This window comes from Cynoglossus semilaevis, chromosome 18, assembly GCF_000523025.1.
Source record: "Cynoglossus semilaevis isolate Cse_v1.0 chromosome 18, Cse_v1.0, whole genome shotgun sequence".
NCBI classification, from domain to species: Eukaryota; Metazoa; Chordata; class Actinopteri; order Pleuronectiformes; family Cynoglossidae; genus Cynoglossus; species Cynoglossus semilaevis.
In genome coordinates this window covers 1298086-1316373 of record NC_024324.1, presented here as the reverse complement: position 1 = coordinate 1316373, position 18288 = coordinate 1298086, and the positions used below count along the sequence as shown (strand labels likewise).

Here is an 18288-nt window from a genome sequence, read left to right as displayed (position 1 = left end):
AGCCGGGTCAGGCCGCGCCCATCAGTCCCGGGGGCACGCGCTGCATCCCCCTCAAGCTGCGCTTCAAGCGTCGCTGGAGCGAAGACCAGAAGATGGAAGCGGATGGAGAGAGGGACGAGGCGGAGGACAAGAAAGTCAGGGCTGACGGTGGACTGGAGACGAAGGGGGAGGCCATGGAGGAGGCGGGGGGGAGGAAGAGAGGAGCGGAGCTGGAAAATGTTGAGAGGAAAGGTGTTATTTTGGGGCTGATGCTCCCTCCACCTCCCACCCAGCGCAGAGCCAGCTCTGAGCTGCAGAGGGCGACGGCGCAGCTGTCGCTGGAAAACACCGGCTGCTGAGCTTCACGTGCACTGTCACGGGCACACTAAACACAAAGGAACTGCTCGTACACACACAGACACACACAGACACACACACCTCTGGAAGTGGCGTTTAACAGTTTGATATAGACCACAATGCCTTGCAGCAGGTGTTTGTTGTTGGCGTGTGACTGTTTCTCTGTAGTCAAATGCGGAGGGGTTTTTTTGGGCACTTTTCACTGACCTCACAGCCCCACACGCCCCTTATGTTACTCCACCGTGACGACGTCCCCTCACTGGGCTTTAAAGGGACAGTCCAGCTTTTATCAGTCGCTCAATGCTGGAGGTCACAGTTGGTTTTGGCTTAAGTTCAGAAAGATAAACGTTCAAATTTGTTATTTTGTGATGTTTAAAAAAAAAACAACCAACCAGAACTCAGGCTGCTCCCAGAACTGGACCACATGTCTGGACCGTCTCTTTGACCGTCCCACGTTTGTCCTCCGTCCTGAGCATTAATCATTATGATCTATATAAAGAATCAATTTACCCCCCTGGACCCCCCCCACAGATGTACCTGTGTGTGCAGCCCCCCCCCAAACGTCAGAGAAAAAGACCTCCTACCCCACACACACACACCCACACACACACACGTGCGCTGCAGTCAAAGTGCCTGAATCAGTTTGGATGAATGTGACAATTACAGCCTTTCACAGACGAGAAAATGGGTCATATTAACTCTGTTGATTTGCATAATAACATGCCACATGTCATCAGCTCTGTGTGTGTTTTTTTCTCCACGGCCTGATGAGTGTGACGGCGCGGCCACTGATCACACATCAGTTTACAAGAGTCCCAGGAAGACGGGGTTTGATGGTTCACATCCCGCTGACGGAGAGGATTTCCTCCGCCCCCGCCCGGCTCTCGGGACGGAGCCGACCTCCTTTTTATAACTCCTCTGTCTGAGAGGAGACGCAGCGCCTGATTAAACCCATCTCCATCGACCAATCAGCTTCTCCGCTCTGGTGATGTTACTAAGAGAAGACTTTAAGAAGTGCCTCGGAGGTCACAGTCGTTTACAAGGTGGAAGAGAGTGAGGGGGTGGGGGGGGGCTGTGGCCTCGGACCAGGTCAGAGCTGAACTGATGGAGCTCTCTGTCCTCGTCTCCATCACCACCGTGGACAAAGACGAGGTGAAGTCAGCTGAGAGGCCGGCAGGTGGACGAGTTCCTCTGACGTTTTTTTTTTTATCAGCCGGAGAATTCTCTGGGTTCCCACTGTACAGAGCCGCCACCGGGGGGCGTGTCATCTCCCTCTCCTCCACACTTGACGGGAGGAAACGAGGAAGCAGCTTCCTGCAGGGCTGTAATTACACACACACACACTCTGGCTTCTGATTTGTGTGTGTGTGGTGGTAAAACATCAGGGCCTGAAGACGGAGGGACGACTCTGTGTATCAACTTTCTAGATTTTTTTTTTTTTATTTTCCTTGGACTCTCCAGAGCAAGTTTTCTTCTGTGTTCCCCTCTCCTCCTCCTCCTCCTCCTGCTGCTCCTCCTCCTCCTGCTCCTCCTCGCTACTGTTTAAAAAAAAGAAAAAGAAAAAAAAACCCCTCTCTGTCTGAAGAGACCTGAACCTCCAGAGGACGTGGACAGTATTTTGGGGCATTTCCTTTTTCCGTGCAGTGATCCTGGGGCGTTTGTTTTTTGAGATAATTGAAGAAGAAAAAGAAAAAGAAAAGCCTTGATTTGTTCACGTGATGTTTTTTTGAGGAGTCACGATCTTGACTTTAGTCTCGGGGGAGGAACGGGAACCATGTCGTGAATGTGGAGCGTCGAGGTCAACTCAGGCAAAACCTTCAACCGAGACAGATGTAGATTTTTATTTTTTATCAACTTTTAATCGTCTAGTTTGAGGAAAAAAAACAAAAAAATAAGAGATTTTTTTTTTGCCCATTTTTGAAAAGTCCAAATAAAAATGTGCCTTTGAGAAAGAAAAAAAAAAATACAATATGACTTTTAGCTAAAATCCCCAAACGAAAAAAATATTTTATCGCACCCTACCAACATGCCTTCTGTTTTTTTGTAAAAGTCAAATACAGAAAAAGAAAATCTACACATATATATATTTTATTCAAATATATATTAAGGAAAGAAAATCAAATATATTTCAATACGGTCATTTGATACAAACCAGGAAGAATCCTCGTATTTTTAACGGTAAAGACGTGTGTGTATATATATTTACAGTATATAAATATATATAAATATTTTAATGGGCATATTATCAGCAGTGTAATTCAGCCTTAGCCTTCTCACCCTTGCCTTCTCTTCTCTGGAATCATCGAGCGTCGACGCTGTCAGAGATTTATATTTATATTCTTGAATTTATGAAAATTAAACTCAAAATGTTATCATGCATTCAGGGGTCAGAGGGCGTGGCCGGGGTCAACGAGCCAGCGTGGACCTTTGACATAAACAGAGTTAAATCCAGTTTTTTTGTTGTTGTTGTTGTTGTTGTGGGTACGTTTGTTTCATCACATCTGGAACAGCGGCGGCAGCGGCCCGGGTGGTGTGCCTAATCAGGGTGTGGAATTGTAATTTAACACTCTGAAGGAGGCAGCTGCTGATTGGACGGCAGGTTTTCACCTGGCTGTCACCAATCTGTGGGCCGTGGGATGAACAAACAGTGTGGGCCAGTCTACTTGTTGGGCCGTGGGCCGCTTCTGTGTAGTTTCCAACCCAGATGGACAGCTGTGTCGCCGGGGATTTTTTTTTTTTTTTTAAGATCATTTTTCTTCCTCGGGCGGAAACAAACCGGTTCAGCTGTCCTTCCACACGCTCACTGGAATTACTCACATTCCTTCTTTTCAAACGCAGAAGGACAAATGTGGGTCAAACCTCACTGTTGGTGTCAGAGAAAATGGGTCATGAAATGGACATTCTTCTCTTTTATAATCAGTTACAGTTAGAGACATAGAGTGGACCACAGGTTTGCTGTCATTGGTTAGAAAAGTTGGGTGTGGCCTAATGGGTGGATCAGACAGAAGATGGTCTTTGGTTTGAGCTGCATTGACATAGTTGTCCATCAGAGGGTGCTAATGTGTCTACTGTCCAGTTACCATTCAGCAAACGGTCATTAAACTACAGAGACCCAGTTTGTTCTCATGGCCCACTCTCTGCTCAGCCTTCGGTCTACAGACCACATCCCACCCGGTTCGTACTTTGACGATCTTGTCCGACCTCACAACTCTCACTTAAGTACCATCCGAGGTCTGCGCCCCAAATCGTTATTCCTACAGGCCAGTAATGCACTGCCAGCGTTTGGCTAATTTGCCAATTTTCCTTTCGCTCGTTTTCACCTGCGCTGCCGCCGTAAAACCTCGAGACTTAAAAAAAAAAAACTCAGGAGAAAAGTGAAGTTTTTCTCCACCAGGGTAAAGTTTGACCCCTGCCCCCCTCAGTTTTCATGTCGCCGTTCTCATCACTGCCCCCTGTTAGTTTCCAGACGTATTACTGTTACTTTTGTAATTATTACCGTGTATTATTAACTTTTAATTTTTTTTTAATTCTTTGTTTTTTTTAATTTTTTATCTCTTGCGCCATCGATTCCTGTTCTCCTTTTTTTTGTGAGGTTTTAATTTCAGTTTGCACTCGTCTACATGAACTTTAATTTTTCATCATCAGTGCTGTTGTTGTTGTTGGTTTTTTTTTTGTACTTAACTGATTTTATCTTCTACGTTTTACCCTGGACCAGAGGACGGTCCCTCCTGCGTCCCTGTGACAAACTGACGGGAGTAAAGAGACTTTTGCGTTCGTTTAATTTGATGTTGTGTACATATATATTTTTTTCCATTTCTGGAGGTTTCTGTAAGAAAAGAGCGTTGTACTGTTGAAGCCTTGTATTATTTGAATTCTTTTCCTCTCTCTGCTGGTCTCCGTCTCTCCGCTCACCTTCACCTCCGTGACTGGAGTGTTTGTGCCGAGGAGCGACGGACGCTCGTACTTTTATTTTTTATTTTTTTGTAATCACAGAGGATCCTCCTGTACTTCTGTTTCTCTTCTATTTGTTCATCTTCATTTGTAATTAAACAATAATCAGGGTTCATTAAAAAAAAAGGTTAAAAAAATATATAGACACCGGCTCCTGTTCCTATTTACATTTAAAAAAAATGTCTTTAGTTTTTTTTTAACCCAAAAAGTGACTGAAAATGTTATTCTTTTTTTTTTTTTTTTACATTACATGTTTTATTTATGTCTAGTCATTTATTCACGATCGTTGAATATCTGATGGAAAGGGGAGTTTCCAAACTGTTTTAGCTCTTCGAACCCACTGCTGCCCCCCTCTGGTAAGTTTGTCACTGAGGTAAGTACGAACCAAAGATCCCAGATGGTCAAACGTCCCCAAATCAACTGAGTCATTGTTGAAGCAAATGCTAAAATAACCTTTAACTAATACGTATACGATCCGTCCCTGTAACAAATACCAGGAATATTTTCAGGTAAAAAAAACAAGATAATTACTAAAAAAAATATTTCTAACCAAGCCAAAATATTTTTTCCCAGAATCAGTATTTCAGACACGTCTTTCTGATAGCAGACATCAAAAGTGTCGACGTAATAACACAGTCGACTAAAGCAAATTATAACTCAGTCCGTTGGCCTACTTCTTTTCTTCATCGTCCCCCTTTTCTTACCCGAATCTCCCTGCGCTGCCATAAAAGTCACGTGATCAGTACTTGGACGGTTTCCAGAACAAAGTGTCTCCGTGTTTAAACATGAAGCTCGTTAAAAAGCAGCTCAGAGCCCGAGGAATTAATTTCACTTTCAACAGAAATAGAGTGACTGGATAATGCTGCGTCTGCTGCCCTCTGCGGTCCGTTTTTGGTAGTGCGCATTTGCTTTGTTTCCCCACCGAACACTGACTGGCCCGGGCACTTATCGCGAGATTTAGAAGAAGACGAGGCGGGTTCGTGGTTGAGTGTGTTTATCCTTTAACCACGATTTCACTAAAAAGTAAGAAAGTTTAAAACTTATTAAAACATTAACAAATAAACCAGTACTTTTACCTTGGCCTCGAGGCATTTAGCTTACAATAAACTTTACTCGGTGCTATTTACAAATGATTCGCTACATCTCAAACTTCAGAGAATATTACGAGCAAAAACAGTAATATTAAAACTCGGTTCTTTGATACTGGTCGTTAATTAAGGCGCTGTCATGGCGGCCGCTTCGTTACGTACATTTGCTGCGTGTTGGTGCGTCCATTTTAGCTAGTTTAGCAGGTCTTAAACGTAGCATGGCTGCTAATAAGTGTCGGTTCACAAGTGGTTACGGTTTGTAGGAGAACTTCTCTGGACACAAATAAACCGTTCCAGGTACGTTCCTGTCAGCCATTAATAAAGAAGTTGAACTTAAATTCAGGCTAATTCACCAAATTTGGAGAAAAAAAACAGTTATATTTTTTATGTAAAGACAAGAGTTTGGTGTAAACAACAAATGCTAGCGTGGGTTAAATCAAGGAAACAAAGTTTTATTTCAACTCTTCCTTCACTGTCTTTACCTGTTAATCATCCTAATCATCATTTGTTTCTCCCTCCCACAGCCCTCTCCCCTCCTTACCTGTTAATCATCCTAATCATCATTTTTTTCTCCCTCCCACAGCCCTCTCCCCTTCTCCCCCCCGTCCTCCCCCTCCAAGGCCTCCTGTCTCCCCTGCCCTGTGTTTTTTCACCCATTCATTGGCTGCTGATCTCCACGGGGGGGAGCGCGGCCTCATTAATGACACTCTGACTGACGGCCTGTTTGGTCTCCAGCAGAGAGGGATTGTGGTCTGAGTGAGGGACGAGGTCAGGGGTCACAGTCCAGAGAGCTGCATCAGACAGAAACCAGATCACAACAGAAGGCTAATTATCATGTATTGTTGCAGGACTCCCGCTGAGGCCGCGCCCCCTCACTTTCACCACTGGGAGCCGTGGACCTGGAACACTTAAGACCCGGTGAGAAAAACCACAAATGAAGTCTAAACTTAGATTTAAAAAAATAATCTGACGACGGTCAAAGAAAATATAAAATCCTCAGTAAAGAGTCCTGGAATTAAAACACAAATATTTGTAATTAAGAAGTACACACGTACCACTGCAATAATATACACAATACTTAAGTATAAATAAATATACATAGTATAAATAACTATAAAGTAATTAAACAAATTTAAAGAATTAATTTATTCCTTGGTTCAAACCACAGATTTTGTACAACTTTAACCCCGACGTGTTCATTAAGAACTGTATAAAAGCAGTGAGTGTGTCAGTGATTGAGTGGCCGTAAAACCTGATGTACTTCAACCGCGACCTCCGGGGGTCATGGGGGGGCGGGGGGGTCAGAGTGAGGTCAAACAAACCCTCATCAAAGGAAAATCTCTGATGTTCAAACGGGGAAAGGAATTTACACAGCTTGCTTTTTTAATTCAAGATACGGTCAGATAGCGCCATCTTCTGGTCAACAGCAGTAACTGCAAAAGGGGAAAACCGGAAAAAAAAGGGAATTTAAAGTTAAACTGCATTAAATACAAAATCAGTACATATTGATTTAAAAAAATTAATTATGTAATTAATTAAATTAAATTAGGGCCGTCAGACTATTATGGTCTGGATGACACTGTAATCAGTGAGATTTCTCTTTTAGTTCTGTTGGTTCTGGAATTCACACGGGCCTTTACTGACCCCTGCTGAGGTCAGAGAGGTCGGGGGGGGGGCAGTCAGTATTCACAGACAGACCTGGATGTTGAGATTCAGCCGTTAAAAACAGATGTGGTCAGTCAGGTGGTGTGGAGGACGTTAGACGTCTGGTTGTTGTCGACTCACACACACCAACCAGAGAGCGAGGTCGTGCTCAGTTCACTCCTGAAGCTGCTCTGATTGGTTTAGTGTACAGTGACTGGGATTAGCGGCAGCTCTGTGTTTGATTCTCACCACCTGCTCAGAGGCACTAAGTCCAGATCATTCACCCACAACCTCGGTGTCTTTTACTGAGACCAGTGTGACCGTCCCTGTCCCACACCTCCTCCTGTCTCCTCCTCCTCCTGTCCTGGATGATTCTCCTCACCCTCATGCGTCTGGCTCCCCCCTGACCTAACCCCCCCCCCGGCCCCCCGCCCCCATGTTTCCTCCAGTCACCACACGTTACAGTTACCCAGAAGATTTGACCTTTCGTACCAGGTGTCAGTTTAACTCATCTGGGCCGCGACAGTTTCTTCCTCTTCTTCCTGGAACTGTTTTAGTTTTAATTTAATTTAAATTTTTTTTATTTTAGTTGTTCCTTAGGCCAAAATATAAAACCACTTCCTGTTTTGACCGAGTGGTTTACACTGTCTCTCTACCAGCGTTCAGTAGGATTTAACAAATACTTCAGCCTCTTGCAGTGTTTCAGTACTTACGTGTACTTTCCTAATACTACTGGCCGTACTTGACCAAAGGTGTCAGTGAAAACTTCCACCTCAGTATATCACAGTGACTGTAGTATCTGTAGTATTTGGTATCGTGATACACGATGGTTAATGCAGTACTCATATATATAAAATGGATTTTTTAAAATATTTATAAAACAGTAAACCTTGACCTCAGACACTTGGACGTTACAGAATCATCGTCCGTGTCAACCAGTGTAAAACAGTCACACACAGAGGTGTGTGTGTGTGTGTGTGTGTGTGTGACTGTGTGACTGTGTCCATGTTCATGTTGTACATGTACTTATTATGTAACGCCCAGGCGTGTTATAGCTCTGCTGCACCTCCTCTGCGTACGTGTGTGTGTGTGTGTCTGCTGCTGCTGCTGCAGTGTGTTATGAGACGGCAGCAGGAACTCACTGCTCAGAGTGTGTGTGTGTGTGTGTGTTTACATGTGTGCAGTCATGCACGGTAAAGAGGATTTTGTTTTATAGCCTGTGTTCTTCCTCAGAGTTACAGTCTGTACCTGCGCACACTCTCTCTGCTGTGTGTGTGTGTGTGTGTGTGTGTGTAGGTGCAGGCGCTCCCTCAGTGTATGTGGGTCACTCTCCCAGGAACCATCATCTCTCTGTTTGTACTAACTTACTCACTCTTCCTGTTTGGCCGAGCTGATGGCAACAAGCAGAATCATGACCTCACCGCAGCGCCAGCTCATTGGCCCGCAAACCCCGGGGCTCTCGGCCAATCGGGCGCCAGTCAGGTGACACACGGGCCTCCACTGCTCGCTCGGCTTCTCTGTGAAGGCGGGACTTAGGGATGCTGAGCTGCAGAGGGCGAGTCTGATTAGCTGTGAGCTAGAGAGAGAGAGAAGTGTGAGCGTTTGGGAGTTGGTGTTTTTTTTGGTACTTCCTGTTGAAACTACACTCAGACGTGCGGCTCTCATGGAGCCCTGTGCAGAACACACGTATCAGCGTGTGAACGGAAACAGTGATGTGACACAGACATCTGGAGGCAGCTGTGTAACTGGATCTGGGTCTGGGTCTGGGTCGATCCTGGTGTCTAATTAGATGTGATCAGTGTCAGGGTCGAACGTTGAGGGACATCCGACCAGTTTTCAGACATAAATACTCCTCCTTCCTCTTCTCTGTACTCCGGTGTACTTGTTGTACTGTTAATGTTGTCATAGTGACGACTCCGGTGCTGTATGTTCTGGTCAGGCAGATGTCGAGCTGTAACTTCTTTTTTAGTTATTTCTGTTCAGCTCAGTTACGAAACGCCTGTTGAATCAACTGACTTTGGCTGAAAAAAAAAATTTCCTTGAATCAGTCAGACTGTCAAGTCAAAGTCTAGGATATTATTAACTAGTTCATGACGTGACTACTAACTCCAGTTTGTTTTTTTTTTTTGTTTTTTGTAAAAAGAAAATCGTCCTTCAGTCTGGATCAGGGAGAGTTATCAGCCAATCAGAAGCCAGTGGTTGAGACTTTGTTTTTGTTTTCTTAATATCTTCGTCACCTATTGTGCATCTGTCCATCAGTCTCTCACACACACACACACCTGCGTCATCAGTTGGCCGCGATTCAGATCATGTGACGTCCAGAAAAAGATTATTGGCATCGTATTGATCGAGGGGGAGAAATACTGTCGTTTTATTTTTAACCAGAGGAACTTCCGGAGGAACCAGCAGAGCACTACGGGCTGACTGTCACAGCTGCAGACCACATCTGCACCGCGTCTCCACCGCGTCTTCTGTACGATGTTCGATGACTCTTATGATGTAAAAGAGTTCTAATTATGAGTCATTAATCAGCTGCACTTTAGTGTTGTGGTGTTAATATACCTCATTATGGAAGTAGATATCACTCAGCAGAGCTGGATATTTGGTGGATGTTTTACTGATAAAACACAGTAAAAATTCAAGTTAATTTGAAATCGAATTATTTAATTTATATTTAATTATTTAAGCAAATTCATATAATTATAAACGTATGTCTGTGGTTTTCTTATCAAATCGCTCCCTGAAAATTACAAAATGTGCCTTTAAATGTTACAGACTTCACATAGAGAGCCCTCAGTCTGTACGAGTGACGGCCATTCCCACAGAGGCTCCTGATTGGCCGCCGCAGCCTCGCTCTCCCTAACAGCTGTTCTCTGTTTTCCCACACTCTGATTGGCCACACGGCCCTGTCAGTCAACCCTGCTTTGACACCGGGCACCGCCCCCTCGCTCCGTCCGAGACTCGCCATTGGCTACTGTACGCGTTCGTGCCTCGCGATTGGTGGCGCCGGCTGGTTGTCAAGGCTTTCGGGGGCTTCATTCACCATTTTGCGACTGTAGTGTAGAAAATACAGGGCAGTAGTTTTTTTTTTTTCTTCCCTCCTTCTTCTTCTCCTCCTTCCTCCTTTTTATAACTTGCTTTTGCCGGAGAAAAATGAACTACAGCGGCCGCACGGCGTGAAGCGGCCGCGGCGCACACCCTGCCCTATTTGACCCGGCGGACTCAGCAACACAGTTGCCGTCTGTGTACATCAGCTCCGGTGAGTAGGAGAGAAAGAAAGCTGCCCACAAATCTGCCTCCCGCAACACTGCAGTCGCTCGGATGTGTTTCTTTCTTTCTGTTTTTAATTTTTATGTTCGTGTTTGTGGCGTTAGCAGTTATTTAGCCGCCGCTGTCTTGTTTGTCACAGCGGCGTTATTTTCGTGGCGGAGGCGGACAGGGTGGCGGAGTAGAGAAAAGGGAGCGGTGCGGCGAGACACTGTAGTGAGCGTGAAACTTTTCCACTAGAAATTAATGGAACGTCACAAACTGACACGGGATCAGTTCCCCCACTATGACAACTATTAACGTTCACAAAATGGAACTCCCCTCGTCGTTGTTTCGCCTTTTGTCACACATTTTCCGTCTCATTTTCCGGTTTTAATCAACGTGGCCACAGTGAATGTGAATGAATGTGCTGTTTTTTTTAGGGCCTTTTTTTTTCTCCTCCACGAAAAAAAACAAAAAACAAAACCTCAGTTCTGACCCTTTCTTTTTCGTGTCGACACAAAACGACACCGAGGGTCAAGTCAAAGTTACGCCGACTACTGTCACTTCGCTTCGGGGCCTAAACAACACGACTTTGTCCCTGCTGCTGGTGTTGTTGTTATTGTGGATGGACAAAGTAGTTTGTCCTCCTCGTTTGGCGGAGAGGAGGAGGTGGGGGGTTTAACTCCGTCACACACGCAGCCTAGCGCCGGTGGAGGCTCCTGTGGCATTAAGGTGGCGTTTAAGGATCAGTGTGGACGTTAAACCGGTTATTTCCCGGTGTCGGTGAGGAGGCCTGGTGTGGAGTTTTGAGGCCTGGTCTGTGTCTGCACGTCACGGCCTGTAGCTGCTGCTGCTGTTGTGTAGTAAAAAAAAAAAAAGTGGTAGTAATCGCAGTACTACGAGGGCACGATGACACATATACGTACTACCAGGCTGGAGCTGAGGTGACGACATCAGTAGTTCGCAGTTTGTTGCCCTGATAAAGTTAACAGCTGTTATCAACGGTGTTGTAGCCGCACAGACACACGGGGCTCTTCAAGGCAACAGTACCAGGAACTGTTTCCACCCAGGCCTGCCTTTGTGTTTACCTTCTGTTGGGAGTCCTGTAAACACTGACACCAAGTTCCCAACAGAACCATGGCCTTCGTTCGGACTAGATGTCGAACATATTTGTCTAAAAATGAACAACAGAAACACCCGGACGTCATAGCAGCGTCCACCGCAGACACAAGTCTGTCATTGGGCTGAAAAAACAGTGACCAACGACCACAATGCCAACTCTGAGGGTCACGTCTTCGCGACCCACAGGGACCTCGGTCTTCTTGACCCAGGTTTTATGGACCACAGTCCAACGTCCTACTGATGGAGGTCTCTTTGAGGCCTCTGGTTTTTTTGTTATTAAAGAGAGTAAAATATAAAAAATATAAACACACAAGCTCAATGTTTTGGCTCCAAAAACATATAACAAAAATATATAATACTATATATATGCCCGTACATTCGTGTACTTTTATCAAAATGCTTAAATAATATAGTTAATTTCAGTGTAAACTAGTACTAACCTCTGTACTAGTCGGTACTACCAGGTCGTGACACACGCTGTATATGGTCGTACCAGAGATGATGATGACGTAACCTGCAGTAGTTTGCAGTGTAGTAAATGATAACGTTGCAGCAGCAGCAGCGGTGGTGGTGGTGGTGGTGGTGGTGGTGAAAGAAACAGAACAGGTTCTGAAAGGTTTCAGGTTCAAGTCCAGCGAGGTGCTGTGAGCCTGGCACCGTCACATTGGTGGTGACTAAAACACAGATGAGGTCATACGTCGTCGCAGTGACAAGTAATTTAACTTTTCCAAGTTACTAGTCTGAGACTAAAACATCGAGTATTTTACCCATTTTTATAACAATAATATAATGTTTTAATTATTATTATTTAATATTATCAATATATTTGTTTATATTATCTATATTGGTGATTTTTAATTTTAATTAATCAATATTATATTTCTGAAGGGCAGGAACGAATGAATTTGTTTTTCGTTCTTTTTATTGGTGATAATAATGCGAGTGTTGTTGTGGAACGGTTCAAACTGGTGTCTTGAAGTTTCATGACGTGGGCAGTTATGAGTTATAAAAACCCCTGTCGCTGCCATGTTGGACATTGAAATTTAAAGACGCGATATTGAAACTACAACACCAACAGTACCAGTAACAAATGAGTCAGTCTTACAGAGCAGAAAAAACCCCCCCTCCACCGATCTCCCAATGTTGCCAGGCACCGTCCCAAAATAGTCCCCGCACATGTTCCTGGGACTCCTCGCTGCAGCGGAACCGTTCCCAGGATGTGTTTGCTGTAGGCTAACGACGGGGAGAGCGGCCAGATCTGGTCCGACTCGGATCTTTTCCGTCTTCACGACGGCGTAGCCGAGGTGTGGTGTTTGTTCATGTACTGTCCTGCTGGTGTGCAGTGCAGTAAAACTGTAGTAAATGAGGTACTACGAGGGCACGACACACATACATGTACTGTTAGTATCTGAGTCTGAATGACCTTTGACCTGTTGTTTGGAAACATTGACAGATTATCTTAGAATGAAGTAAAGTAGTAAAACTATAGTACTTTTTTTTTTCTCTGCGTCCCACTGCGGCCTCGTACCAGATGACCTATGGACCGACACCGGCCCCCAGACCGGGGATTGGGGATCCCAGTTTTAAGTGGCTTAAAGGAGTGTTTCTCAACCTCGTTTAGTTGAAGACAACGCTGATGTAGTGGCAGGAATTGAAGAAAGACACTCACAAAGATCTTCTTCAACAGCTCTGATTATTTAATTTTTTATTTTTTTTTAGTTTTAATAGCCATCTGCTGCCACCTAGCAGAAGAGGATTTAATTGCGCTGCCTGTCACACGTTGAAAAGAAAAAATATTTGCAATAAAAAAATACTAGTTTTCAGGCCGATTATTACAGTAGCCCAGGGCTGCTGTCTTTGGAGGTAAGTCGTAGTAACTGCAGTACAACAAAGACATAATACACATACTGTACTAAGGCGGAGGTGATTTAAGTACCACAGCACAGTGTGTCTGGTAATTAACCTCTGAAGACCTATTAGACAGTTCAAAGAACCGATGTCTCTACAAACACAAATTCACATTGTTTTGTTGTTTTTTTAATAAGGGACGTTAGAGTCCACGGGACAAAGACGTAGTTTCTGTCCACAGCACATTGTGTTTAATTGCTGACGTAAGGATGCAGCAGTATCAAGGTACCATTAAGGACACCGGTACTTCCCCTCAGAGTCTGTACTGCGTTACGGCAGAGTAATAAAGTCGGTGGTGTGGAGACACCTGGGGACGGACGGGCGTCCTCTTTATTGTTTTGGATACAGAACCAACGCTGTGGCGTTTTCTTATTAATTGAGTTGCTGTATTTCCAGGAAAGCCATTGGTGGTGGTTCCCTGGACAATAACAGCACAAGGACAGAAGGAGGCAGCAACACAAACACGCAGCAGTGTGGTGTTTCTGTCACTGTCACAGCTGCAATAAAAACCTCATTACCACACATGGAAACCAGCCTCCGAAAAAACACCGTCCTGCTCTGAACTATCTCCTCTTCTCCTTCCTCTTTTTCTTCCTCTTCTTCTTCCTCTTCTTCCTCTTCTTCCTCCTTTCCTTCTTCTTCTTCCTCCTCCTCCTCCTTCCAACCTGATGTAACTTCCTGTTCGTCATGGTTAACAAAGTCACCTAAACACCGTGTAGTAAATCACAAACACAGCGGTTCATGTTGTCGTTCACGCTACAGTCCCGTCACGTTCCACCGCGTTCTCACGTCAGTCAAGGAGGAGGTGGTTCAACCCCTGGAGCTGAGAGCTCAGCTTTGATCAGTGGACATTGAGACACGGTCCACTGCACCGCCGTCCCTGCTCCGTATTTCACCGAGCCGAGTGCGAGTTGCGTCAGTTTGTCTTGAAGCCGTTATCGTCAGGCCCACGACGCCGACGCCAGCTGTTGTACACGGAGCGCTACTGAGTAAACACACGTAACATACCTCTGCGCTGACCAAGTAACGCCGGCTGCCAAGTGGCTTTATGGCGGCGGCTGCTGCTGCGTGAACGTCTGTCTGTCCTAAATAGGGATTCACACAGGAGCCGCTCCGTGAGCCGCGAGGCCTTGAGACACGAGACGCTCGTCTCTGAAAGACGGTTGTCTCTGGAGCTGATATGATGTGGCAGAAATTAAAAGGATCTGAATGAATGCAGGCCTTGACAGACAAAACACAGGAAGAAGGCAGAAGTGTGGGGGGGGGCAGACAGGCCCACAGCGTGTGCATCAACAGACAGTTGACTGACAAGTAGACGAGAGCCTGTCGGTGGTTGACGGACGTCGGTCCAGAACGGACTGACAGTGAATGTTTCAGTTTGGGTTTGTACGACGGTTTACGGTCGGATGTGTCAATTCTCACTTTTTTTTTTTTTTTTTAATGCTTGTAGTTTGGAGGAGGTCAAGACCAGTGTGAGCTGTGACACGGCAGAAAGAACAGACAAAAAATATTTGGCTTTTTGTCCTTTTTATTTTAAAAAAGTCATTTGTGTGCAGGTAGAAAACGTCAGTGTCACATGGTTTTGTTTGCGTCTCAGTGTGGTAAACCAGGCCCCTCACCAACCACGTCCTACGGAGTTAAACCAGCCAAACGTTTCATTTAGCTGTTAGCAGACGTGCTAACATCAACACACACACTGAAGTATTCTGGTTTCTCCAGTGCGACGTCGTGCAGCCTCGCGGTCCCGTCCGTGAATGAGTGGGAATGGGAGATATTGTGAATGACCCTTTCACGTCTGCGAGGGGAACTGAGTGACTCTGGTGTAGAATGACAATGATTCAGAAACAAGCGCGCTGCTCTGGACGACTGCAGCGCAGAAATGGTGTTAGAGGCTAAATGAGGAGGAAGGAGACACCAGAACCTTGGAGATGAGAGGTAGAAATCAATACAGCAGAGAGAGAGAGAGAGAGAGAGAGAGAGAGGGAGAAGAGAGGGCGGCGAGTGGAGAGGCATAAAGTAACAGGAAGTTAGGTAATGGTCTTCCACAGGAAATGGAGTTTGTAGGGGTGGAATGACTCTGCTTTGAAATACATAGATAAAGGTTGAGAGAGAGAGAGAGAGAGAGAGAGAGAAAGAAAGGGAGGGTTTCAGTATGTGAGTGAAGAAGGAATTCCCCCGCCTCTACTGCCCCGGCCAAGGAGTAGTGTGTTTATGTGTGTGTGAGAGTGTGTGAGAGAGAGAGAGTGCATGCAGAAAGGCTTGTCTGGGCAAATTGCGAAGTGCTCCTCACTATTTCCATCCAGTGTGGTGAGTCTGCCTCGTGTTTACCCTTCGTCGTGTCCTCCTCTTCCTCCTCCTCTTCTGGTTACGTCCCCGGTCTGGATGCAGGCCAGTTACGAGTAATAAGTTTTGTACGTCGTTACTTCGGTAACCTCGGTGTGACGGTGCAGCAGATGCAGTCACCTGTGATCGTTTTTTTTAATTTTTTTTTTTTCTCCCGTTTTGGAATTCTTTGATCTGATTGGTCACTCGCTCTTTCTCTGAACGCTGTGTCGTTAACAGCTGTCTGAGAAAAGACTCTCTGCAGGCATGCATGTGAGCGAGTGCCATACCAGTAACCCACACACCCTGTCTCCTCTCTTTCAGAGTCTCTGGAACTCAGTGGCCAAGTAGTGAAGCCGAGACAAGACAGGATGAGAGAGAGAGGCCTTGGCAGGACTGGAAAATAGAGAAAAAGGAAAGGAGGAGGAGGAGGAAGAGAAAACCCAGAGCAGAACAAGTGGATTGCCAAGGAGAATCTCTGGAATAAATAAATAAATCTAAAAGACTTGTTTGGAGGAACACCAAGCTAGATGAAAAGATGAAGCCGATTAAAAAACAGGACCGGCGCTCTCCTCCCTCTACCCGGGCCAAGGGGGGGAAACGTCGCGGAGTGGGCGAAGTTTCAGAAGGTGGTGAGAAAAGAGACTCAGATGAGAACAGAGACAGAAGCAGATCACCGCCGATGTCAACTTCCCCCACTCCGTTTTCCTTTAATTTGCACTCAAAGTCCCCTCAGGTGGACCCAATCAGGGAGCAGGACACTGCGGAGAGGGAGGGGCTTTACAGAGACGGACTGCCGGAGACGACGGCGTCACTTGTGAGCGATTCCGAGAAGCTGTCGACACCCTGCGACGACAGGTCGGGGATATCTGCCGCCAGCGTTGGCAGCCACAGCCACAGCGACGGCGGCAGCAGTTGTAGTAACAGTAGTACTCCGAGCGCCAACAACAGTCCCAACCCAGCCTCCAGCCGAAAGACGGCCACCTTCAAGGCCCGCGTTCCCAAGAAGAAGTACACGTCTGAACACTGCTTGTCTGCCACTGCTGCTAACAATAGCTACCCCGCCTCCAGCACGCCCTCGCCTCTCAGCCTGAGTGTCGGGGTTCTCAACCATGGGCCAACAATCTCAGGAGGTGACGTGAGCAACTCTCACCACAACGGTAGAAGCATGCTAGATGACTTCCACAGCAGGACCGCCGGCAGAGAAAGGACCCAGAGTGGCTCCCCGGGACCCCCGACTCTGTCACTGGGTGTGGAGAGGGAGAGGGAGAGGTCGGGGGCAGGCGAGGAAGTAAGAGAAGAGCGAGTGTCACCCCCCCTGCCCCGCTGCTCCTCCACAGACACCGCCAGCGAGCACTCGGCCGACCTGGAAGTGGCGGTCGACCCGCATGCCGTTCCGCAGATGTCCCTGCACGTGTCGTCCGGCATCCCTGACGCCCTGTCAGACGCCCTGGCCAAAGGGCTGAAGAATCAACGCGTCCTCGCTCGCCAGCTCAGGAAGAGGAGCGATGACCAAGCAGGACACGACAGGAGGGACGAAGGGGCCAGGTCGGAGCTGGTGTTCAGGGCCGGAGTGGTGCGGAAGGTCAGTGGGGAGTTTGGAAGCTTAGAGGTACAGCTCAACGGTGAGAAGATGATGTGTCGCTACCCCTACCGACATGACAGCCCCCCGGGGGTGGTGGACATTATTCTGGACGCCCCGCCCCCTGGTGTGCATCCTATAGCTATTGGCACCCGTGTTTGTGTACCCTTTGGCAACGAGGAGGGAATCGAGGGGCAGTGGCAGTGGTACAGAGAAGGCGTGGTCACCCAGGTCGACACCCACCCCGCGGTGGCCAACCGCTACCGCGTCCTGCTGTCTGAGGAAGGACCTCACTCTGCGACTGAGGAAGAAGATGGTAGAGGGACAGCTGCCGGTACCCAGGCGGTGTGGGTCTCTCGACAAACACTCCGTCTTCTAGTTCCACCGTGGGACCTGGGTTTGCCCTCCGGTGGCGCAGGAGAGGGAGACGACAGAGGCAGAGAAAAGGAACGGGAGCGAGATGACCGGGAGGAGGTGGACGTGGAGCAGGAGGTCCGCCGTTTGAGCCGCGGGATGAATCCCGGAGTGGGGCCCATGTTGGGGAGGGGTATCCCTTACCCCGGCCTGGTTCCTGTTTCATCCACATCAAGTCACAGCGTTACTTCCCCTGTAACTCCAGCGTCAGTTCTCAGCCTGGCACCGAGCCGAGAGTGGGAACTGGAGAAGGACTTGGACAGAGAGCTCCACAGGAAACAGGAACGAGAGAGAGAACGGGAACGAGAACGAGAGAGAGAGAACAGTATGAAGCAGCAGCAGCAGCACCACACGTACATGCCACTTACACCTGAAGAAGACATGGAGGTGTCACACTTCAACATGGTCCCAATGGGGGCGCTCATACCTGGGGCCAAACCAATTGCAGTCTCTCAACACCCCCACATTGTCTCTAAGCCCCCACCTGGCTACCTCAATCCCCACCTGTCTGTAGTGCGGGGGATTGGCATCCCCTCGGCCCACCTTGCCTTGAACCCCCACCCCACCCCTCCGTCTGTCCTCCTAGGCATGGACCCAGTGACGGCAGCAGCTGGCGCCGTGCTCGCCACCCCCCAGCCCCCGCCCCCTCCTCCCCTCTCCCCCCCCCCCGCG

The 18288-nt window shown here is 47.1% G+C and overlaps 2 protein-coding genes across 2 annotated transcripts in view; both read left to right on the top strand.

The window, feature by feature from the left end:
- erf (Ets2 repressor factor) overlaps window positions 1-855 on the top strand; it is a 38368-nt gene extending 37513 nt beyond the window's left edge. Inside the window, exon 6 of the mRNA XM_017041101.2 lies at window positions 12-855. Within this exon, the coding sequence (XP_016896590.1) occupies window positions 12-338 (327 nt within the window). The 3' untranslated portion in view covers window positions 339-855. The remainder of the gene's footprint in view (window positions 1-11) is intronic.
- An 8866-nt stretch (window positions 856-9721) lies between these two features.
- cica (capicua transcriptional repressor a) overlaps window positions 9722-18288 on the top strand; it is a 31155-nt gene continuing 22588 nt past the window's right edge. Inside the window, exons 1-2 of the mRNA XM_017041166.2 lie at window positions 9722-10278; window positions 15945-18229. Coding sequence (XP_016896655.1) covers window positions 16159-18229 — 2071 coding nt within the window. The 5' untranslated portion in view covers window positions 9722-10278; window positions 15945-16158. The remainder of the gene's footprint in view (window positions 10279-15944; window positions 18230-18288) is intronic.